Below are 27,118 nucleotides of genomic sequence, written 5' to 3'. Positions count from 1 at the left end.
TAAACTGCATATGCATTGCTAACAATATAATAAAACTGAATCTCAGATAGTACAAAATATTTGCAAACAAATGACGCCAATTTCTAAATCCATGATATAACAAACAAATGTGGTGCCATGAGACACATTTTTAAACAGTGCAGCTCGCATAATGAAAAGCTGACTTTGATATGAAATAGGATTGAAGATAAAATGCAAAACGAAATGCTGGCTGATAACGTCAAAAATTTAAGGGGTTAATAAAAGATAGTATCTGATATAAATTTATTGTCCAAATGTGTATGCACAAAGGTTGTGACCTAGTTAAGTACTTTGGCTTTATTATGATTCAAAATAAAGAACAGTACCCATGCCGGAGAAGTATGATATGTTATAATTAATATAATATTGATATATCTGAACCAAAGTATAAGAATGAAAGTCTGATCCTTGTCTGTAAAAGTGATAGAACAATGAGTATGCATGAGGGTACATAATTGTAGTCCACGGTGTAGCTGTGAACATGCAGATCTTTGGTCCGATAAAGTATTCTTTAACAAATGGCTATGCTATTCATATAGTAAACCTTGTGGTGTGATGAAAATTTCAAAAAGCCAATCACAATGAAGGTGTAGTGGCAAAGAGTCAAGCGGTTGGGAAGGGAGAACAGAGGAGACCATTGGGAGTTAGTGCAGAACACTGCATTTGAGTGTATGTATGTATGTATGTATGTATGTATGTATGATTGTATGTATATATTGATAGATAAATATACGCGTCCGTGTGGTGTATGTGTGCGAGATAATATCCAATTTGCAATTTCTATCAGGTACAAAATATTTGTTCTATACTTTGTCAGATTTTCACATTTTATACCACAGAGCAGATTTCAGAAAAGAAACGTCAAAAGAATTGTATAACATTCGTTCATTTTCTTTAAATTTGATATGTTAACATTGAAATGTCATCGTGTATGCTACTGCCCAGGGTTTTATATGAATTTTTGTTTTCTGTCATGTATGAACGAAACAAATCCCTCATACAGCATTATCGACAAAGTCTACATCTTTGGTGATAATGTTTATCGTATTCACATTATTTTCTTTTAATCCCAATTGTATTTCTTCAATTTAAGGAATTTCCAAATGCATATTAAAACCTGTGTATTGTACATTTTCACTGTACTTTCTATAAATTGGTAATATTAGTTTGAGACGGACGCATGTTTCCTGTATGCATGTTTCCTCGTTGACCTAAAACGAAGTTAAATGAGAATCATTGTGTTTTGTATTTGTTTTTCCTTTCTTTTCTTTTGTATTTTTCAGATAACTAAGTGTTTTCTTTTGTTTTTTCATCCAATGATTTCCTCTTCTTCATAATATTTTATTGCAAGCAGAATGACTGAATATATCAGAGAAGAATCAAATATAATTAGGACTTGTCTTGTTGAACAAATGACGTTTCATTTTATCTATATATATTTAAACTTAATGTTTGAATTCAGACGGTGTATTCGAATACCATTAAACATGTATATCAAACTTAGTTGTGCATTTACTTTTATATTATAACCTATTGATGTATCTTGGTATCTGCACGAAGTTGTTTTCAGCAATTGAATTCTTTATCTTGTTTCCATATCAAAAAGACTTTACGTAAGTAGAAACATGGTCAATAAATTAGTATGTATGTATGTAAATGTAATAAACTGACAACGAACAGTGCAAAACTAGAATCTAACTAGCCTAAGCGCTTTTGACTCTCAATGAGTCTTTTTTAAAGGCAAATACAAAACATAGACAAAAAAAAAAAAAAAAAAACTAATCACAAAAACCGTTAATCAATCCCTGACACGTGTGATCCCTTGCTAGATCCAGAGCACTTGAAAGGACTGTTATACGCCCTATGATTTGTATTCTTCATTTCTTTATATATATATATATATATATATATATATATATATATATATATATATATATATATATATATATATATATATATATATATATATATATATATATATATACGTGGATGCATGTCATTGTATGTATTTATAGACAAATTCATTTATGTAATTAATTGCAAGCATGCATATATGGATATAAGTATGTGTGCGGTTGTTCAAAGGAATTGTTACTGTATTTATCCTCCAAGAAGCTACTGTTTTTATTATAGAATTGCATACCGACTGTCAAAAACATTTTCTTTGCTTATGTCCATGTCGGCTTAAATGGATCGAGATTGTTCAGTTAGTCAAGTGAGAATAATGTCTTGGAACTATTTTGTCTTCATGTGAAATCATATCTTATGTCGTTTTATCTTTCCTTACTTGATAATGAGACATCTTCTCCATCATACCAACTCAACAGATCGGATGGCACATCACAGCACTTAGCAAAGTTTTATTAACAATTGCTGATTATATTAATTTTCAACAAGACAATGTACACGTGGACCAAGCATTGATTACGGTATCAGAAAACAAGGGTTTGAGATTATGTTGTAGAGTCCATATTGTTGATTCGAGTAGGTGTATACGGTTTATTTAACCTTTTGACTTCGTCATCAGCTAGGGCCTGACCAAAACAAAATGCTTCCGGCTCAGTACACAGCTAAATAAATTTAAAGGTTTGGTTTGGCTGTGAAGTTCATCGTAAACTATTCACGACAATGACTGAATTTTAACATGGAATAATTTGGAGGGAGTTATTCTTTTTTCCAGAAAGTATTTTATTGTAGTTATGAAAGTAGTGTGGTGGAAGTGTACATATAAAGTAATAGCCTGTGTGATTTAGTCATGGCAGACATTTGGTTCAAGGAATATACAAAACTATGTGAAATCAACATTCTTACCCAAACTCTTTAGCACGCTACTACATATTTAACAGATGGGGGTATAACAAAGTATTACCAATGGGACGGTTTGATTATGTGCCGGAAAGCCTCCATCCCAAACTATAAAAGATTCAAAAATAGTAACTCTCATCATAAAGAAAGAAAATAATTGAATTCTTATACTTCAAATGGACTATCATATATCGATCTATGGCAAGGATCACAGAAAGCTCAGAAAGGGTGACGAATCCAGCTGGAAGGTGTAATGCTTGAAGACGAGAGAACAGTCCTTTTCTGTAATATAGATTAGGCTTGGGGACGAAACCAATGGAAACATGGCAAAGCACCAGTCGAAATGAAAGAATACCCCGTGGCAAAATACCTTAATAAATATTTATTTTCTTGATAAAGGTCTTCTTCAGGTGGGGGATGTAGATATGCAATCTCTTTAACTTTCGATCCAACGGGGCTCACCTAAAGTCCTACTAGTGAAATATAGTTAGAGAGAAATATGTGGACTAGTGTGCAATCCTGTTTGATTGTTTCTACAGCACCAACAACTGTATGGATAAAATCAGTGTATCGGAAAAGCAAAGGTGCTTGGAAAGAGTCCTTGAATATGGGTCTCTAGTAAGGAGACTTTGACGCAGGCATAGAGTGGAGAAGTATCGTGTGTTTATTTGCAATTGTTTATAAAGTTTGCAATTGTTTGTTTTTTTTTCAACATCTTATATATGTCATTCACTTTTAAAATTGCTTAGTTCTTGTATATTTTATTACATTATAATTTTTGGTTTAAATTTGTGCTATATTTATTCTTCGTGCTCATACGCAAATTTGTTTCGGTTCTGATAAGTTATAACACTGGGAGATATGTGGATGAAGGTAGCCATTTGAAGTTGTAAAAGTTACATGATATTCCCATGCTAAGTCTATGCATATCAGCCTTGAATTGTAACGTCAGAGTTAATATATATTCTAATGGATTGTCATTAAGTATATTAGATCCTCATACCGAACCTCGATGTTAAAAAGTGTAGATATCATATCCTTAACGATTCATTGTAACAGAGACAACGACAGTTGCAAATTAATGTACTGTTTCCTCTCAATGTCCTTTGGTGTGTATGATGTCACGAACGAATATAGCCATCCCAACGGAGTCGATGCTACAAATACAGACGTGCCAGACGTACTAGAGTTTTCGGCTGGTCATGGAGATGATAGTAATACCAGATATGATGTTCATCATACCAAAGGTACCTAAGACAGCAGGGTACACATACAGAACCAGTCTATCGTACAAACTATGTACAAACTATAAATAACACTCCGCGTGATATAGTACTAATGGAACCGTTCTACTAAAAGGCAAGCACTAGCTTTACTCTGGAGTTATTTGCTGTTTTTAAATTTTAACCATATTATCAATGCAGAAAAACAACGTGAATATATAATTTAGCACTTTTTAAGAACTTCATTCTCATTTGGTAATTTCAGTAGGAGTTATAGTCATTGATTCTATGATTCTGTAGAGCAAGTTAATCATTAGAACCTTACATACTGTTACACGAGGGTTTCTGAGTTCTGCTACATGGGTGGTCCAGGTTACAATTTATGTCATTACTGACCGATAATTTCTCTGGTTTTGAGTGCACTACAACTGTTTAAGTAATGATATTTGTAGTAGTAGTTTTCATGCATGCTGTATTTATCAGTAATACAGCAACTGTACAGAACACATTATTTAATTTAATAAAAGTATTATTGTATAAAAAATATTCTTGTGCACATCGCATGGCGTGGATATATGTGTATGCTTCCTTGCCATGAAGTTGAATAGACTCTCCTCTGACTAGAAATATCAGAAGAATTTATGAGGGCGTGAAATAAACTCAAACCACGAACCATGCAATATTAAAATGTGAAAACCCTGAAGAAAAGCGAAGTGCTTGCCCTATACATTATATCAATATACTTTTATCTGCTTCATCATTTCTTTCATTCTGTTTTTCCTTAGTGATCATAATTATACAGACGTATTAAAACACTGCTCAATATTCTGATTGACACAAATATTATACACTGAAATAACAATTAAATAATCAAGCATGACACATTGCGGTGGTTTCTACAATAATTTGGTAGTTTGGTTTACTTCTTAGAGAAGGTGTGTTTTACAAGAAGGGGTGATCTTGATAAGAGTCTGACAATTGGTGTCATGGTTTGTTTCTTTAATTACTATGTAAACACGGTTACAGGATAGTCATGCCAGAAGCAAATGTCTGGTCTCTATTTATCAGATTATATTGTGCACAAAAAGGTTAAGTTTAGACAAAAATTTAGCAGGTAAAAGGGTATTAGTGTATGAATATCATATTTAATAGGACAAATAAAACATGGTCCTATTTCATGCAACCTGCGTCTTTTTCATAACTCCAATTAAATTTGTCCTTTAACTTTTAATCATACACCTCTCTCTTAACTGGAAATCAGAACTGTGATTTTATTTTGTCCTACACCTATTTCACAACTGTGAAAATCAGAATTGTGACTTTTTGTCAAACGACTTTCTGTACTACAATCGGGTATCTAAATCATTTTCTCCTCTCTCCCATTCATTGCACCAAGATGTTAGGAGGAGGGCTGTAATTTAATCAGTGGGGTCATTATAAAGTACTATAAAGTGTTCTCATTTACGATTGGACCAAACTGCATCTTTCCCTGGTTTAATGTTTTATGAAAGACCATAACTGACAGAAGATTTTAATATCTGGAGCATGTGTTAAAACTAGCCGGCATTTCGCATTTTGTTTAATTTTTTTCCAAAAGGAGCTCTTGATGATTGTTCTATGGTTTTTTTTAAACAATTGATCATGTATGAAATTTAAGGATCGGACTCGATCTGGTCCACTGAAATGGGAATAAATGGGAAGAAGACTTAACCGGCATGCCATCGTCCAGGATTTATATTTCATGAACTTTTCGATCATGCTAATTTTTTTGTATTTTGGACTTTTTGTATGTTTAACTGTAAAACATCAATTATCTACACACATAAGCTTTTCTGATGACATGACTGCATGAGACAATCCTTGGTATTCAGTATCAACACGTTGCAAATAATTGTCTCTCCGATTAACCGCAGAGATAAATCAGTCCCTTAATAGTGGACGATCACATGATACGAATATGGTCGTACCCATGGAAGCCAAAGAAAGGTCTATAGTATCCACAGAAACCATGATGAGGTCAGAGAATATGTGGAAGGGTCTATTATATATAGTTGGGTATGTACATTTGGTAGGTTTTTGAATGTACATTATTTACCCACTTACCTAGTGATAGGAACGGAAAAGAATTCGTTCAATCCAGTAATCATTTGTCATTACTCGTGCGTTTCATGTGTCAAGCATGTAAGAATAGACTGTTGGGCGCTTATATGTATACAACAATACAACAGTTTAATTATTTGACCTTTGACATCGTCATCATTTAGTCATACTATAGTGATTGACTGTTGAGGGAAATCATAACCTAGTGGTCACTGTTTCCAACTCGGAAGAAATTATCTTAATGAAGCCATATGGAAAGAGATGATTTCCAGATTTAGAGTTTCATATTACAATATCATGATGTGGATAGTGTTCCTTTGCTTGCTGACGTCAGTAGTGATAAGGGGTAAAAACCGAAAGAAAATTTTTTGATCCATTGTAGGCATATGTACAACCACCATGCACGAAATACAGGTACAAAAGTGTTCAAAGAAGTTTCGATACCAACATATGATGCTTGAAAATGAAATAAAATCATTTGGGCACCACATTATTATAAAGGATCTTTTTTCTTTATCTTGCTTAGGGATACTGACAAATTGGTATTGGCGTAATTTAGGTCCAAGGGTTAAGCTCTATTGCAGAAATGAATATTTGTTGTTCATACAAATGTACCTATCGACGTAATTGATGGCACATAATATATGTATGCTCAATTATTAATCATTTTGTTTGGAATTTTTGTTCCAAATAAAGTAAAATAAAAAGCATAATTTTTCCGACATTTATATCAAAAAATGACAAAACAGCACTGCAAGTTTGAATGTGTAATTGTTTTATAATATTTCTTAGCAAACATATCTCTATAATGACTGATACTAAATTAAATGTAGAAATGACACGCGCCATTTTATTTCATGGCATGAATGACCATAATTTTGTCTTTGTTTAAACAAATCGATGTTACATTACAAGGATTTAGTCGTTTTTCATGTACGTCATGATAACTTACATTGGCTTTTGTTGTAAGTTCATGAGGAACTGAAATATTTCACTTACAGCTAGAACACTATCTGAAGATAACAAAGCTAAACTTGACGCCAAATTTGGAGTACAATCATAATAAGAAAATGGTCTTTGAATGTTACAACTTTGTAAATCATGTTTAACATTACTCTCCTAAATACCGTCTTCCCTGGAGACTATGAGAAAGTTCAAAACGACCGACTAATGCCGAAATACAATGCTACTTCCAATGAAGCCACTTTAATATTCAGCAAAGTCAGCAGGGAGGATGAGGGTCTATATCAGATCGAAGAAAGTTTCTACAGAACTAAAAGAGAACCGCATCAGAAATACGAGGAAAAGGATGGAAGAATGGACTTCGAATTAAATGTTGTTGGTATGTGTGATAGTTGATGATTATTTGTTCTTACATGGTCCGACATGATGTTGGCCATAATGAATCACAGGAATTGCCTATACATGTGCTGTTTGAGTAAAAGTAATTTTCGTGTTAAAAAAGTAGTTTCGTAGGCATTTTGTTTATACTTTATGTACTGTTTAATGTAGTATGTATGGATAATGATCGTATATAGATGTTGTTGTATGATTTAACTCCATTTTTGACCACAAGATAGGCTATACATGTCGGCTAGTATAAATGGTGGAGGAAGAACCCAGGAATACCCCGGAAAAAACACCGACCAACGAGAGGCTACTGGCAAGCTCTTTTGCGTATCCACATTTGCTGAGCCAGAGACTCGAATCCACGCAGACAGAGAAGAGATGGCAGTGATCAGTAACGGTGAGCGCTTTAGACCACTAGGACACTCGGGGCCCCTGATCCTATATAGCTTTCTGTTTTCAATTGTTTCCATGAATAATCTTGAATGACTGCGAACACTAGGGCTCGAGTTTTTCCCTCACGCTACGGCAAACGTTCGACCGCAGCAAATTGTATGTGGCCCGTTATTAAGAAATTCGTAAGGTGCATTAGTACAATATTTATTTAAAAAATCATTCGTGTTCATACTTGTTTATTTGACTCCATTCTTAATTGTTACAAACAACGTTTCGCATATTCCTTTAGTAATATATATTACAAATGGTGTAAGATGTGGAGGGAATTTGTATAGATTATTAGTTTTAAATTAAGTTCTCATTCGTGTCGAGCGACAAAAAGTGAATTCAGTTAGTATTGCTTCTTATCTTCTATTATATCGTCTTCATGCAATATTCCATCCGAAACACGTTGAACTGATGAAGACTGGTAATCTGATTATGTAGATCACAAAGCGCCGAGAACATAAGCACAAAAGTAATCATTCGATCGAAATTGATTGACACTCGGTATATATAAATCTAAATCTTTGTTTATTGTGCTTATCTTAAGATGAAAAATTTAACTTACATTTCCAGTGTATCCTCATACTCTGAAATATTTGTCCAAATATATTTTACAAATGACACTGTTTTGGGAATTTTTATATTCTTGCACATTTTAACAGCCCAACTGTCCCTCGTTTTCTTACGAAATGTGCGATTTTATAAATACACAGTTAAAGCAAAAATTTACAAATAGTACTTCCTAATGGCGGTGGTACTTAACCCAATCCTCTTTCCTCTAACATTTTCGCTCATTCCCGTGACATTGCGGCATACATTTTTAAATTTTAGATTTATTTTATTTATGTTGAACAAGAACTAGGTGAAGTAGCTAGAGGTTATATTGGAGAGAATATCATCATGGAATTTAGTAAACCATCCAAACTATCCTTCTTATATCACTATGGCAGGAAGGTTGTCATCATTCATGAATGTGAATGCAGTTTGTTCCTTTCTACACAATTTGCTGGCCGTCTAAGATGTTCACGCGAAGAGTTTGATACAACATGCACAATCATCATACAGAATGTCACACACAGGGATGCAGGACTACACTTATTGTTCGGATTACATCTGTAGAACTAAAACAGAACCACATCAGAAATACGAAGAAAAGGATGGTAGATGGAACTTCCATTTAAATGTTTTTGGTATGTGTGATAGTTGATGATAGGTTAGTGTAATGGAATGGATCATTTATTCTTACATGGTCAGGCATGATGTATGCCATAATCAGACACATGTGCTGTTTGAGTAAAAGTACTTTTCGTGTTAAAAAAGTAGTTTCGTAGGTATTTTGTTTATAATTGATGTACTGTTTAATGTAGTATGTATGGATAATGATCGTATATAGCTTTCTGTTTTCAATTGTTTCCCTGAATAATCTTGAATGACTGCGAACAATAGGACTCGAGTTCGTCCTTCACACTACGGCAAACATTCGACCGCAGCAAATCGTATATGGAGCAATATGAAGAAATTCGTTAGGTGCATTATTATAATATTTTAAAAACTTCTTTCGTGTTCATACTTGTTTACTCGACTTCATTCTTAGTTGTTGCACCCATTGTTTCGCATATTCCTTTAGTGATATATATTACAAGTGTTGTAAGATGTGGAAGGAATTTGTATAGATTATGAGTTTTGAATTAATTTCTCATTCGTGTCGAACGACAAAAAGTAAATTCAATTATGATTGCTTTTTATATTCTATTGTATCGTCTTCATGTAATATCCAAACAGAGACACGTTGAACTGGTGATAGCCGTGTACGTTCCGTCACTGACAATCTGCGTGCTTCGTCAGAACAACTATTTATGTAAAGTTAATACTTTAATTCTGCTTTTGCTGTTTGTGGCTCATTTTTTTTGCATTCTTGATGGTGCCTTTTAATTGATTACATCAGGTTTAACTAGTCTAATCATCCTAATTTGAAGAGGGAAAATGATGGGAGAGAGAGAGAGAGAGAGAGAGAGAGAGAGAGAGAGAGAGAGAGTGAGACTCACAGAGACAGAGAGAGACAAGGAAATGAAGTAAAATAAAATAGGCTTAAATATGGAAATGAAGTTCCGAAGAACATCCCTAAGAACAGATATAGTTCCACAATGAAGAAAGTAGTTCCATAAGTGGTATCGACACTATGGCTATAGTATTTTTCTCCCACTGATATATTTTAATATCTTATTATGAAATACGTAATAAACATGTACTAACACAACTAGCACCACGAATCCTGATACGCTACAAGGATGTATAACAAAAACCAAATTGCATCACTATAGTCAGCAGATTTCACTGAAACCAAGTAAGTTGATTTCTTCGTAGATGCACTAAAGAACATGACTGCTACGTAATTGTGAAGTCGTCAATATACAATTGGACACACACACACACACACACACACACACACACACATATATATATATATATATATATATATATATATATATATATATATATATATATATATATATAGAGAGAGAGAGAGAGAGAGAGAGAGAGAGAGAGAGTGTGTTAAAGCAATGTGAGAGTGAGAGCGAACGCTGCATAACGCCACCTTTTGTAGGTCCTACTGTTATAACTACTACTACATGAATACGTTAGTCTGCATGCAGGTTTATCTGGAACCCAATTACATGTAAAAACAAAAAGATATTTCACCTTTTAGAGACTAAGATTGTTACTCATGTTCTAGGCAAGATGATGTAAAATATTATAATTTGCATAGTTTTATTTCTTGCATTTGTATGCGTGAGCAGATTTTGTTCCAATCGCGATATCAAAGTAAAAACGCCGGCCTCCTCCATTAGCCTGTGCCGTACATTTACAAAACTACGCGTGTTCCTGTCTAATTTGGCTGAAAATACGAGTTGGGTATTGCATAGGGATATATCAACGTCACGAGTCCGACATTTATTTATAAACTTTATCAAATGGGTTCTCTCTCTAGACACAGAGCGAAACGAGAATGCGGGTTTAAATTTGTTTATACTTACTCTTGTACGCTTTAGAAACATTTTTATTTTTAGTGTATACACATAATTCAGAACTAATCATGGTTTATAAATATGTTATACTCTACGTCTAAAGCTATCGACATGCTGACGTTTAAGATGACATTACAAATGTTCCAATTTGGGTAATTGATTCTGAAATGTGGATTAAACATCAGTAACGAAAGCCGGATCAAGCATGTAGGATTGCATCGGTATGTAATAAAACTAACTATGGGAGACGTAAAATGATATGATTTACTTCCTTCAGGGGAATTGATATTAATACGTATTAGATTTTATTAATTTCAAATCTTTGAATTCTAAAATTCTAACATATATATTTTATATTTTCTGGTACATTAGTTCCTAAAAATCTATGATATATATTAATCCAAAATAAAATTTGGTTCTTCTTCCGACTTATAATTGATATACATATGAACGTCTGTGCTAACAATGAACTATCAGGAAAGTCTGTAGAATAGTATGTCATCTGATCCATCGATAAATATTCCCCTAAGGAATTTTCAAACCATTTTCGGAAACAAAGTACTTATTAATATTGCAATGATGTTTCGTTTTACATGAAGTCGAGTTCAAATAGACACTTATTGGTATTAAATATTTACGTGCATTTTAAAAATATCAATAACAGCAATATCAAATTTATCTATCCTATAAATGGTGCAAACTTCTTCTTTTCTCTCTCTCTGTCATTTCAACATGATTTTAGCTCTCTCTGTTTGTGTATGTGTGTGTGTGTGATTTGAGTTTTAAGGTAGCTTTAACAGTTTTTCATTCATATCGGTACGATGTCTGCAGTGTAGTAGTTTATAGTGATGTCAGGCACTGGAGTATCGTTCCGCAACCATGTAGTATGATGGCCCACCCAGTCACATTATAATGACACAAGGCAAACCAGTCCTAACACCAACATCTTAATGTTAAGCGCCTAGCGAGGCAGCTGTTGGTACCATTTTTAAGTCTTTGGTATGACTCGGTATGGGTTCGAATCCACGACCTCCGGCATCCGAAGCGGACGTTCTAACCATTAGGCCACCGGAGATGATTACCTAAGACATTGCCTTAATCCTTTCCTTTTTTCAACGTCTAGAAAAGTATGTGATGATTTAATTGCTTGCAATACAGTTGCAAAAAAGAAACGAATATGCAATATGGGCAACTACTAACGCTCTTCATAATAGTTCCTAGTATAACACATATGTAGAAACATATAAATTAGTACGAAAATCAAATGATCACGTAATCAATACGCTCTCATATGAGTATTGTTGACTTAAGTTAGAACGATGTCATACATAATATCAGATAGTAGCTAAGTATACGGAGGTAGCCTTGATTTTGGACGGTGTAATTCTTCATTACTTTTTATGGCAAAGTTCGGGAAATCAGTTGGAGCAAAGTTTAGCATAGTGACAGATTTGTAATCTACACATGTAAAAAAACCCACATAAATATTATACATTTTGAAGATCTTATATATAACTGTCCATTAACAAAACGGGACACACAGTTTTAAATGACAATGATTTTATATCATCCGTTAACCTGTCGCACAAAATAAAAATAGCATATTTTGTTATATACACAGATTCAATTATTATCACTATGAATATAGTTGCACTAGATGCAAGTTCAGCTGGATCCCATTTGCACAGTATTTCACCCCATAGTCAAGCGAGTTTACTGTTTCCACAAAGTACGAAATCAAGTAAGTAATTTCAAGGACGCATCTAAATAGCTGCAATATATACAAGTTATAATAGGATTGACTGTATAGTATGTGGTGTATATAATCATACATACATACATACATACATACATATATATATATATATATATATATATATATATATATATATATATATATATATATATATATATATATATATATTCAAGAAATATAGTTAATTTTACTTATCTGCTACGACAGTGTTCATTAAGACGCTTTCTATAGGTAGTTCCCAGAGTAGATGGACATATTTTCAATAAAAGGTCGGTGAACAAGTAATGACCAATGACCTTTATGGTTAAATATCGCATATTTGAGGGAACTTCAAACTAATTTCAATATATATACGACATACAATAACCTCTGTCAAATACAGATTAACGCTGCATCGATGACTTTTCATACGTCATGCAGGCAATAACAGCAGTGTTGGTCAAATGACTCGCTGGAGCAATCTTCTTTCACACAACCCTTGTCACAGACTTTGAGATATATATATATATATATATATATATATATATATATATATATATATATATATATATATATATATATATATATATATCCTAAGAAATACCCAATGTGCCAGTACAACTACGGATGATGCTGCTGCTAACATTTCAGAATGTAATTGAATTTGACCTAAATTGAAGTGATTTAAATTGCTTCAAAGACAAAAGGGAGCAATTTCATAACTTGTTGAAAATAATATCAGAAGATCTTTTGAATATAACAATTAAGTACCTTAAGAAATATTTCTTTTTTTCAGATGAAATAGTAACTGATCTGAAAAGAAATTTAGCATCTGAGCTTGAAACAGGTAAAGGCACCGAATAGTATGAATGTCTTTTCTAAACGTGAACATCCTTTTGCTTTTGATTACGACTTGTTGTCAACAGTTATTGCCACTACAATGGGCTATTATACAGAGATAACTATTAAATGGAGGTTAATTTTATTTTAAAGTTATTATGTTAAAAAATCGATATTTTACAACGATGTATGCCGTGCATATGTCTCCTTTATGGCAGGTTTAACACCATAGTATATAATGCAAATCTTGCAACGCAAACCATTTTTGTAGGTAACCGAAGCAAGAATGAAAAGGATTCTACTTATTAATATGTGATAGGAAGATGTGCGTATTTGAGACAATAGAATGGCATTACAATGGTTATATCTGATTAATTTAAAAATGTCTAAAATTCTCCTTTCCACATTAAAAGTCAAAATTTTATTTCATACTTACAACGACGGAAATGTCTGACACGTCGTTAATCTTTAAACATTTGGACTTTTATTGACAGTTACGTCCCTAGGAGGAGAATATGAAAACAAGATAATAAAACATGTTTACAGTCATTTAAATTAAAGGTAAACGGTGAGCAGCTAACTCTATGGTCCAAATTGAGAAGTCAATTTACAAATCATGGATAGTTAAATAAATTTGTAAATTTCGTGTATCAAGAAAAGGAACATCTTAAGATATAGCTATCTGCATGATAGTAATATAAACAATTTTGACAGCTATCTGAATGATATCGATATATACAGTGCTGAATGTTAATAGTCCGAACACGAAATGTCTTTATTAACAAACATTATGTCAGTGTAAGGCATGAAAGCACCCTCCTTTACCGCTATTGTATCAGGCAGATTATCCAGTAATTGGGTTTCATTTTATATTCATATTTGGTATTTTATTCATACAATGGAACACACCACATCCAACTGCAGTGAGTCTTTCAAATCATCTGTACTTTAGCCAGCCTTGAAAACGAGATTCAGTCAAAAATCTATTTGAGCTAATCCATTGATGTATAAAGAATGGGACAACGTTTGGATGGTGATGCTTCTCCAATTAGTCTGTCTAGGCAACGGGTTTATGTACCGATTTGCTGCAGCTGAGTAGATTGATATAACATGTACCAGTGCACCAAGGTTGGTTTCTATAGTGTTCTAGTGAAGTGCATGTATGATCCAATTTCGCATCGAGAAATAATGCGCATGAAACTACCTTGACAGTCCAAGTACGTTCAGAGATATGTGGTATCTGCTCGTTCCGTTCCGTTCAAACATTAGTATTGTCTCTTGAGTCGTGGTCATAAAAGTAAACCCATGCTTCATCACCCTTAACAATCTCATTTAAATGTCTCTGGTTAATTTTGCATGCTTGCTATTTATTATACACTTGCCGATTTAAATCTGCCATTGATCAGCCATCGCAAATACAAGACTCATCTTGCACAAACGTTTCTACGCTTTAAATGTTTATTGAATGATATAATAACAGATAATTATATTGGTAAACTTGATCCAAAATTGGCCGTAATATCAGTTAAACAAGTACTCTAAGAGTACCCAGATTTTACAAGATATTCTTTGCTCAAAAGCAGAACTGTTCTCTCTCTCTGACAGTTTTTGAATCTAATTTCATAGAATGCTATTTTGTCTGTTTATCGACATTAAATTGATCGAGAAGTTCAAAGAAACACAAACGTCATAAGAAAATATTCATAACTTTTTAAATACACGACATATAAGTTTATGTCAGCAAGATCTCGGACAAATTTCATAACAAGCATGATTCAAGCGTATGGATGAGTTCATCCGGAGAACACATTTCTAATCTGACTTTACAAAAAACAAACATTCATGGTTCCAAAAAATATGACTAGTATGTGAACCCTTTCACATAAAGGGTTCTTCTCTATTTTGTCTCACCATTTTGTATGCATCCAAATATATGTTGTCTTAGGAAATGATGGACTCATTTGGATACCATGATATGCCCATATTATTTGTATGAATCTTACAAGTGTTTTATTTCTTTTACTCCAAAGTTAAAGAGTGGATCAAACAAAAGTGCCAATCATAAACAGTTTAGTCTTGTTCTTTATTTTGTATAATAAAGAAAAAATAGCCAAAATAAATCTATACGCTTGAATGTAAAAATGAATAATGTCATACTCGTAAAAGTGTCGGCAACTGAACTAAATGAATTGCAATTAATGTAATGGTTACATATGAATCAACATCAAGAAAAGTATGATTCAAATTATTATTGACGTTCACCGAAAATAAAGTAATAGGATATAGGCTTACACTTAGTATTTAGCTAACTGTAGCAATACATGCTTATATACTGGTAATGATGTAATGCAAACAATATTAGTTCTGCTACTTTTGTTGTTAGCGTAAGCTATATATGGACAAAGAACTGATGTGATCGATTGCATCTGTAATAAATACAGTATTATGAAACTAAATCCCTATAAAAGCATGCAGGTTGTGTCTTGACAAAACTGTTCTAATATGAATAGAAGTAAATACAAACATTAAAAAACCTGATATTGACAAAAGTTCCCAATGGTTACAAATAAGTATATATGTATTATAATTACATAGTTCTGCATTACTGTGTCATATGCATTGATTTTAGATATATAATAATACATGCCTAATTAATGTGAATAAGGTAGCAGTGTCATAGTATATAATTAATATACTATTGTTAAAGTTAATGTAAATTATAGGGATAGTGTATTACCGTCGCTGTGAAAACGCAAAAATAATCGTCAGTCCACATAGGTTTTCCAACATATTAAGGCGAGGCCGAGTGACTACAAATGTGAATATTTGGTGGGATTTACAGAACTCTCGAGGAAAACACTGTTCAGTCGGACTGTATTAATACTTTCATTTAACAAAAACATCCCACCAACAAAAAAGCTGATCTTTAAAATGGAAACCGTCAGCTTTAATGAGTTACCTGCATTTGTGATTCCTCATTTTTGCAACATGAGAAATCATTCTCACACTTGTATAGACATGGAATCTCACTTTGCAAGAGGCAAGGCTTCCGACCATGACTGCTGGTATACATGGTGTTCTCTTGTAATCCCATTACAATTATTTCTTTAATTTTAACAATATTGAAATAGATATTTAAAACCGTTGTATAATGTGCTTTAATTTACGTATGAAATCTACTTTAAATAAGCTTCTCTTTTAGCCTGAAATGAACTGATAAAGGAAGAAGCTTATATAAACAAATAAATAACCTCATATCTATCTATCTATCTATCTATCTATATATATATATATATATATATATATATATATATATATATATATATATATATATATATATATATATGTTGAACTGACGGTGACAATCTCTACAAAAATGTGCCATAGAACTAGATTCTTTTCTACTGTTCATCAATTGTTTTAAAAAAAATATTGTTTAAACAAATGATTTTGTTATCGGAATAATTGTCTGTTATGACATTTCCTTGCAGTACGATACTCAGGAGAGATAAAACAGGTAACAAGAAAGGAAGAAGTGCAACACTCCTTCATAATGGAAATCCACACATTTATATCGACAACTTTATCAAAGTATTAAAAGAACTGAAATCGTTTACACAAATATTTGAAATTATGTACAAAGGGAAATTATCGGAATTTTTTGTTACTTACCTGCAGTAACTTTCAAATTTTTGATTACGAAGAAAACGATCAGTAAATATGTTCTGATGTAACGTTTAAGTGTTGCAAACTGCTCTCCATTTCAAGATTTTACCCGGCTGCTTACTTTTTAAGTGTTGATTAGGTATCACAAATGGTTGTGGACCACCACCAAATCATTAGAAATTGCACATTAATCTTAAATGTCTTCATTAGAATTGTACCTAAAGGATAATATATATATATATATATATATATATATATATATATATATATATATATATATATATATATATATATATATATAGTGAAAGTACCAATCTACTTCCTACCTATCACCATCGCAGCGTTTGGTGTGATGAACCTCATCATATGCCTTCTAATATGGATGCGACGCAAGAACAGGAGTGTGATGGAACCAGGTATAAGCAAACAAGATCCGTAGTTGTTTTGAACTATATTCTTAAGCTTTATTCAATAACTTTTTCAAATTCGACTTTTACCTTTACATAATTGAATATCGTTTCAAATGGAACTCATTCACCATTCAAAATTGGTATTATTGTTCAGCATAATGATGCATCGGGTCTTTTCTACTTTCACATTGACATTTATGTTTTCGTCGCATTTTATTCCTTGACATTTGTTGTATATCTTGGCAGGAGACTAATTTAAAGAAGTTCAATATGTAGTAATCGACACTTCTATTAATTTGGAATAGTGTGAATCTTAAATTTGCTCTGTAAAATAAATATTTCAATAACAAGACACGTTCTTTTTTCTAGTAAAAAAAACGAAATGCTAAAAAACTAAACAAAAACTAGTTCTTTTAAAGTTTTCTGCTGCAAATATCAATTTATTTCCAGAGCAAAGTACATACAAAATTGACACTACCGACTTTCAGTACCTTATGTAATTTAGAACTGTTTTAATATAACTATCTCTAAACAGTTTTAGTTTTTATTGTTGTAGAACGACATCATGCACTCAAGGATTGTGATACCAATGTGTACCTTACGCCTATCGCAGGAGAAAGACAGCTGCCGAAATTTATGAGTAATAATGGAAGTACTGGTCAGTTTAGCATTGCAAAGAATATACAGTTTGACTCCAACATGCGGTCATTACATAGGACTCAAAGTTTATGCATGGATGGGTACGAGGTGGTTAACATTTCAGGTATGGATGGTCTCCAGAATGTATCGTATAATGAACAAACCATTTATGAGTCCTCCCAAACAATTAACGCGCATATTCAGGATGCTTCTGGGTATTTAACAGTGATGGGTGTGATGGAAACGACAGTCTAACGGCTACTGTCATAGAAAATGGGGATACTTTATTGGCTTCTTATTCTCTTTTTTATCAGTGTGGAATCACTACTAATAATAAACTGAATACATTTAATTTGAACCTTTATCATGTGCCCATTTGATTTAATAGCCTTTCCATGAAGAGTTTAGTTAAAACTGGCTTAACAGATGGACAAATATACCTAAAGTAAAGCATACCAATGCGATAGAAAATGTAAACCTGTCTTTTATTTTACTTCGATATGCCCGTCGATTCAAGTGGATAATGACTTCGTAAAAATTTGTATTTGTTGGCGAAAATATTAACAGCCTAAAATCTTCAAGAGCACACATTAACATTGGCTAGTCTAGCTTTTGCAAGTGAAATATATTGCTAGAATTATATAACTAATGTTTCCTTTGATTCACAGTCATGCACAGTTAAACCTAATTCGTCAAATATCTTTCTAACAGTGTTCAACTTTGGAAGATAAAACATTATATTAAATATAAAACGTCACACTTTAGTCTCAGTATTAGGTCATGTATCTGATTGAGCATTACTCATTCATATCAAATTCATCGAATAAATTCCTAAAGCGCTTGTCATAATTGTAAATATTAATGTGTGCTCTAAGAATATTTATGATTCTGTTTCATACCTATCAAACCTTTTACACTGACTCAAAAGATCTGCATTGCTAGTTGTTTGATCCTTTTTTCTTGAACATTTGGTTTTATCCAGCAGGAACATTCATATGACGATATCAGTATAAGTGCGGAAGATAAAAGTCTACTGATAAATCTATACATTGTCACTTTTGCTTCATATCTTCACAAATTGCATATTTAAGTGCGCAAACAATACAAATGTATGGTTGAATACTCACATCTATTTTCACTTTCACATAGACACTTTTTTATGTGAATTCCGTGACACATTATATGGTATATATATATATATATATATATATATATATATATATATATATATATATATATATATATATATATATATATATATATATATATAAAGAATCACTGGCATTGCATCCATGCGGTTTTGATTACAAATAATGTCATACATTTATTTGACAAATGATTTTCACGTGTTGCAAAGACATATTCCAGAAGGTTATACTATTGTGCAAATCTATATTAATTAAACTGCAAAACCACTCTAATAACAGCACAATAGTTTGTTCACTAATTTACAGCTTAATCAAAGATCAGGTGATAATATATGTTCAACCATGACGACTGTAGTTTGCACGTGCGCGAATGAGGAAAGAAATAATTTAGTAAGCAAGTAATATTTTACCATTAATTAACCGGATGACATTCATTACACAATTAAATTTATCATAAATATGGAAAAGCGGATAATTTAAATACATTTCCTTCCGTGTGAAAGTCATATTTTAAGTCAATAAAAGTAAATAAAAAGTAAGATATCTAATATAACATGAGTTGGTACAACGCATGACACGACCAGACGAAAACAGAAAACGCAGAATGAACATTATTGAATCATACCTTGCAGAGTAACAATGATATTCACTGAATGATTTTATACAGAGATAGGTACTACAGAATGGTCAGAACAACACAGTAACAGCGAAAAATGCTGTTGCTTGATAGACCCAACGTTCTGTCAGTTTTGAGACTGGTTTATGTCCACATACTTCTATTAACTGATGTGAGTCTATCTACTTCTAGACGTTAACATTTAAACCACTCTTGTATATACGGTGGATTCCATGCTACCGGATTGCCGTCCACTCACCCAGCTATGCCCGCTACAAATTGACCAATACCCTATGTTTTATTTTGTTGTTGCCTTTCTGTATTGTTTAACGCCTTAACGAGCATCTGTGGGGAAAATTCATCATATTCAGGAAGACTTTTTTCCTACTTCACTTTAGGCAGTCATCTGAAAAATAAATTGCCGCCAAAATGTTCATAGTATTAGTAAAGAGAAAAAAATTCCATAACGAGGAGTGAAGACAATTTTCCCACGACTAAAGCGAATCAGTAAAACGAATACTGCGCAATTATATCTCATAAATAAGGATTTAACACATTTCATACTATAAATAACAATGAAATGATTGAATAAGGACGATAAAGGCTATGTCATCACTGGATCCGGACAATATAACATATATTTTATAATTGGAGTATTTGTGTATCGCGCATGATCACATATATTTGTCCATGTTATTTATATTCTCACGTGCACTGACCATTGCAGCTCGAATGCAAATAAATATGTTGATTCTTTGACCATCATCTCATGTAAATGACCATGTTCGTGTAGTATGATAGGTTACCTTGTACAGGTTAACTTTGCATTCTTCTTTGCAATGTATATTGACATTATATGAGTGGCCTATGTTCTTTTCCCGTTAAAACTCCGTTGTACGGGCTAATGAAAAGAATGAATTATATGCTTCTAAAATACTTGATGAAAATTTAAGGTGACACAAAGTATGTTGCGCTCGCCCAATCAAATCTGACTTCGATGAGTGACAGCTATCTACAACTTCGGAATCAGACTGATAGGGATACTTATTAGTCCCTCCCCAATAGATAAAATAACAAAAATGAAAACAAACAAATCACTAAAGCAAAATAAGTGTCCTGTTTTTCCAAATAGAATCTTTAGTTTCATTGTTTCATCCCTTATATATATATATATATATATATATATATATATATATATATATATATATATATATATATATATATATATATATATATATATATATATATATATATATATATATATATATATATATATATATATATATATATATATATATATATATATATATATATATATATATATATATATATATATACCTGCTATATATTGCCGAATAAACGTTAATATAACATAAAAATACAAAGTTGTATTTATGTTAGAAAAGGATAAAGAACATTGCATTCTACTTAATGTTGATGGCAGGCATTACAGACGACTTATGGAATTGTAGATATGGTTACATATTGCATTTTTATTTTCGCTTTTTGTTCAGTCCTCTGGATTTGTGTGCAATGATTGTAAAGAGCATTGTATTTTTCAACATCTAAAATTCAATTGAAATAACGCTGTTTAATCTACTGTTACTGAGGCAAAATGCCAACTCTGCTAGAGTAAATGTTGCTGAATAGATCCTATAATTTTTAAGACTTTGTTGCTTAGTTTTGAAAAGTCCATCGAGAATTAGATATTTGAAAAACGTTTCTAATTATAACATATAATTATTGTATTGTGTTCTAAAGTAACTAATGAATTATCTAATAAACTCTAGCAAAAAAGAAAGTACACAAACAAGAGGTTGTTTAATATTTCTGCTTTACTTGTTAATTTTTACTACAAAGACACTGACATTAATATATTCGAAAACTTTAATAATTGTTTTCCTTATACTGTTATTTATGCACGTACGTGACGAAGAGAACGTGGATTAAAGTTCCTGGTAAGTGGCTGTTAGTACATCCATCCCTCTTACCATTTAAGATTTACAATTCTTTTTCGCTTTATTTCCTAACTACTGGGGCTATTTTGATGAACGTTTACTCCAGTACTCATTATGAGTTGGAACCATTCTGTACGAACGAAGGTAGCGTCAAGTCAGTTACGTCTGAAATTATTGATAAATTTGTGCCGAGTTAGTAGCTCTGCCTTAATGCAGACTTTATAGGAACACTTATGTCGATATGCATAATCACTAAACTACTTTTTCATGTCTTGGCTAAAGGTTTTAAACACTCAGATGGAGATACTTTGTTTAAAAATTAGATAGTATAATAAACAAATAAAAGCCTTTGACAGGAAAGAAGCATTTAATTCTCAAGATGTAAGTTTTCGAAAAACACTATACATCCTACATACTAGATCATAAGAAACAAGAACCAATAATTACACCATCTCAATAAAATGTACTGGAGACCATCTAATTTATATTTCTTCTAACCAACAGCTGTTTGCTAGCGTGCATATATGCACATTATTAAATACTAGAGGTAAACCTGTGTGACCAAAGTATATTAAGATCCCGATAAAATAGACTAAACTGTATAATATATATATATATATAGTTTAAAGTTAGAATAATTAAACAAAAACACCGATTTCATGTACATCGGAATCTGAGGTAGTATATTTTGATAGATACCATTATATATAAATGAGGATTGGTTTGGAGAAAATGTCCATTATGCGACCGCATATAATAAGCCGTTAGCTACGACAAAGAAGCTGGTGATGACTAAGAGAGGATGCCATTGTTCTAATGCAAAACAAAACAAAAAAGTGCTGAAAGGAAATGGGTGAAGGAAAGACATTTTGTTTGAGGACAATGGACGTTTCAATAACTATGATGAATCTTTTCCTATTACCCACCTAAAATATAAGCACAATAACGCTTTGATGTGTTGGGTTATAGTCATGGATCTAAAAGCACACGGACTGAAAAAGATTGCAGTTGTAGTAGCAGCAGTTGTTGATGTTGGTTTTACCCTTGTATACTTCATTAATATAGTGTGGTTTTCAAAGCATATATTCTGATGTCTTAGCTAATTATGTGTTAGGATGTAAATTGTACATATCTGTATCATGATCAGGGTACTTCCATATCTGCATCATCACCTGTGTATTTCGGGTGCATGCAACGGAATCTATTTTCCAAAACTTTACAAACTGTAATCAATATGTCATATGTCCATACCATTAACTGCTCGAGATAGTTTAAGAACATTTATCCTTGTATATTCATGAAGAATATCGTTGCAATGGAAGGACCTTTCAGGCTGTCATGCATTAATCAAAGTTTGTTATTGCACCTATCAATATGTCTACATACGTTGTAAATAGTTCTTTGTCAAAAAGACAACAGATGGTAACCCATGTCACGTTTTTCTTTTATTTGCCTGAAATGTTTTGTATTTATTAACATTTACATTCAACAGATTATGCAGTAATTAAACCACATGCCGTTAAGCTAATATGATCATTTTTCAATAATATTTCAATAATATATGCAGTGAAAGTTCTCTATCTAATCTCGAAATAGAGTACGGGAGTTGCTTCTATCCAATGTGCGGAAACAACTTGCTAGAAACAATAAAGAGTGTGCTTCTTAGTCAAACCCCTATCTACAAAGGGAAATTAAATTAAAACTATATTACCCTCCTGTCTAATTCGTTGTATTTGAGTTACAAAGCAGATGCTTTTTATGAAGCCATGATAATATATATTTTTCTCAGAAGAACAAATTGGATTAAGTTCAATGGGCTCATAGTATTGATTGAGGAAGGTTAAATATAATTACAGTTTATCTCACAGTCCACTCTTAATGTGTGGGTCGTTTAGTTGTTACTTACGGACACTTCTAATTCACACCAAGGATAATATGTAACGGAAACCGTTTAGTAAGGCCTGAGCAAAGCTCACAGAATAGCTTAAATGCACATCCAGCAAACTAATGTTAAAAGGAAATTGTCTGAAGTTGAATATGAACAAGACGATGTATATGAATGTGATCACTGGGACGAAAATGGCAAACTCGGTAACTTTAGACTGTTGGACCTACTAATACAAACTTGAGACACAGTTGAGAGAACAATTAGGGAAATTCCTCCTTGAGATGACATTCTTTTACTGAATTAGGGAAAATATATTTGTTTAGATTGCATTTCCAATTTACTTCTAATTTTGGATCTAATGTTAATGGACTTCTTATTATGTAGATTATTTTAAACACAGTCTATACTAGCCAACGAAAATCAATGTTGAACAAATCATTTCGATTTTGCAAAAAGTGGGAGTTTCGGTAGTTCAGCTGGCAGAGTTTTTGACTCGTAATTCGAGGATAGTTTCTTCTCATACCCGCCCAGGCAAGTTCTTTATTGGCGGTCTCCAAGTGTCCTTGTTTTCTATGTAATGTATAGCTTCTAATGTGTTAAAAGTGCCGTTAAAACACGAAAATGAATTAAAAGGCGATGCTAAACACGCACAAATTCTCTCACTCACCCAATTTAAACATATAATCATTTGACCCTTACAAATCTAACAACTTGGGTCTTGCTTGCAAGTATAATACAATGCGATATCACCCCCAAGAGCGTGCTTAAATATTCATAGACGAATACGTTTTAAACTGATCGTTCATCTGACCTGTACAATTAAAAAATGAAACAATATAGTATCCCCTACAAATAATAATAATAATAATAATAATAATAATAATAATATTTAGAATATATGCTGATTTACATGTACGACAGCTCACCGCATCCGGCGTCCCATCCTGCAGAATCCTCTATTCCTTAAAAATCTGGTCTACTATGTTCTATATGCTTACTGAACTAGGTTTTTAGAAAATATGACACTGGACGTATATATTTAAAATCCTACAGAAATCTATAAGATGATGTTTAATGATGATAACATTGAGAGAATTATCATCGACCCTGATCGCATGCTAGTTTAAGCAGTATGAGGAGGAAGTAAATTAAGTATTTTATATATATCCACTGATTTGCGTTCGAATAAATTTACAGTACGATTGTAGAGATAATGATCAAATTGCTAAACAAAATGAGATCAAATCTGTGGAGAGCAACGTTGGATTTAAAAAAGTAAAAAAGTCACATGATGACTTAGTAACTCAAGTGGTTGTGTTTGCGTCAAGAACAGATTGAAAACGTTTTGCATACATCTGAAAACATTCATACGTTTTCATACGTTTCAAACAATTAAAAAACCTTCCAAACGGTTGAAAGTAAACGTTCCTATTGTAAACAGAACATTATATTGGCATGTTGATAACACGCGAAGAAACATTAACAAATATATGCTATTATCTGAACGTTTCCTCTTATTTAAGATGATGTACCAAAGGTACACCACTCCTTCTTGGCATCCGTCCGTCTACGGGACACGATGGCGTAGCTCCAAAGTAAGCTTATTTTTATCCTTCTTTCTAGCTCTCTTTTCAGCTTGTTTTATTTTCCTGTCTTCCTCTGCGTTTTGAACTCCCTGCCTGACAGCTAGACGCCAGCTGGAACGGTTGTTTGCACAGCTCTCCCAGTTGTTGACATTTATGTTTGCCGTCTTCATATCCTTTTTGCAAACATCTTTGTAGCGCAGATGTGGTCGTCCACTTGGTCGTGCACCTTCTGCTAACTCCCCATATAACAGGTTTTTGGGAAAGCCTTTCTGACGATGCTGAGGAGGGAGATGCCCCGGTAGTTGTTGCAGTCGTTACGGTCTCCTTTGTTTTTGTACAAAGTGACGATGTTGGCGTCACGCATGTCCTGTGGGATGTATCCCTGTTTACAGCAGAGGCAAAGGAGTATGTGTAGGCGCTGGAGCAGTGCTGCTTTCCGCTCCTGAGGACTTCAGGCGGAATGCCGTCAATTCCAGGAGCCTTCCCACAGGCAAGGCAATCGATGGCTTTTCCGAGTTCTTCCAGGGTGGGCTGTGTGCCTAGCTCCTCCATGACAGGCAGGTCTGGAATGGAGTCCAGGGCAGTGTCAGTGACCTTGTTTTGGGTTGCAAATAGCTCGAGATAGTGCTCAACCCATCGCTGCAGTTGTTTCCCCTGGTCTGTGATGACTTCGCCCGTCTTGGACTTGAGGGGGGCGGTCTTGTAGTTGGGAGGGGTGTCGCCTTCTTCATACCCTCATACATTCCTCTTGCATCCCCGGTGTCGGCAGCTGTCTGTATACTGTAGAAAATGTTCAGCCAGTAGGTGTTGGCACAGCGGCGAGCACTCTTCTGGGTGTTGTTCCTTGCAATCCTGAGGGCTTGTAGTGTTCTGGGGCTAGGTGCAGTCTTGCATGCCAGGAGGTCTTTCCTCTTTGCCTCAGTCACGGGCTCCATCTCCTCCCAGTTTGCCTCATACCAGTCAACATTCTTTCGCTCCCTGTTCCCGTAAGCTGTGATGGCTGAATTGTACACAGAGTCACTGATATGGGACCACTTGGAGTCAATGGTGTCATCAGGTGTCACTTTGGTGAGGGCTTCCTGCAGTTTGCTGATGAACTGCTGTGTTTTCTATGGGTTGCTTGCACAGCAGGTGTTGATGTGTGGGTGACCATTTTTTTGCGTGGTGCAGCTTGTTGGGAAATATACGCACCTCGCTGGCCACGAGGGAATGGTCCGTGTCGCAGTCGGCACTGTAGTAGCTGCGGGTGAGGAGGACACTGGCCAGTTCTGCACGCCTGGTGATGACGAGGTCTAGCTGGTGCCAGTGGCGTGAACGTGGGTGTCTCCATGACACCTGGTGGATCTCCTTGCATTTGAAGAAAGTGTTGGTCACACATAGGCTGTGGGAGCAGCACATCTCCAGCAGTTGCTGACAATTCTAGTTGGTCTTGCCCCTTCTTTAAAAGCCGAAATAGGTGGACCAGGCCTCATGGTCAGCTCCCACTCTAGCATTGAAGTCTCCTAGCAAGTAAAGGCCGTCAGTGTTGGGGATACTGGCTACTGCCTGATCCAGAGCCTCATAAAACTTGTCTTTCTCCTCGTGGGTGGAGCAGAGGGTTCGGGTGTACACGTTGAAGATGTTGACCAGGCCTAAGGATGTTGACAGCCGGAGGGCAAGGATTCTTTCA

At 33.7% G+C, this 27,118-nt stretch overlaps 1 protein-coding gene across 3 annotated transcripts in view; it reads left to right on the top strand.

Moving 5' to 3' along the window:
• The window catches only part of LOC149795412 (uncharacterized), a 67,384-nt gene that overhangs the window by 30,914 nt on the left and 9,352 nt on the right, over window positions 1-27,118 (top strand). Inside the window, exons 4-7 of one of the 3 annotated variants that reach the window (XM_089965193.1) lie at window positions 7,726-7,896; window positions 13,495-13,545; window positions 17,507-17,620; window positions 18,171-18,377. In XM_089965193.1, coding sequence (XP_089821319.1) covers window positions 7,726-7,896; window positions 13,495-13,545; window positions 17,507-17,620; window positions 18,171-18,377 — 543 coding nt within the window. Of the gene's footprint in view, window positions 1-7,725; window positions 7,897-13,494; window positions 13,546-17,506; window positions 17,621-18,170; window positions 21,166-27,118 lie in introns of those variants that run through there. The other 2 variants (XM_089965192.1, XM_089965194.1) reach the window with 2 other exon arrangements.

Source organism: Sinohyriopsis cumingii, chromosome 7 (genome assembly GCF_028554795.1).
Source record: "Sinohyriopsis cumingii isolate HCF-2022 chromosome 7, ASM2855479v2, whole genome shotgun sequence".
Classification (NCBI taxonomy): domain Eukaryota; kingdom Metazoa; phylum Mollusca; class Bivalvia; order Unionida; family Unionidae; genus Sinohyriopsis; species Sinohyriopsis cumingii.
The sequence above is the reverse complement of the archived record's forward strand: the minus strand, read 5'-3'. Positions and strand labels throughout refer to the sequence as shown.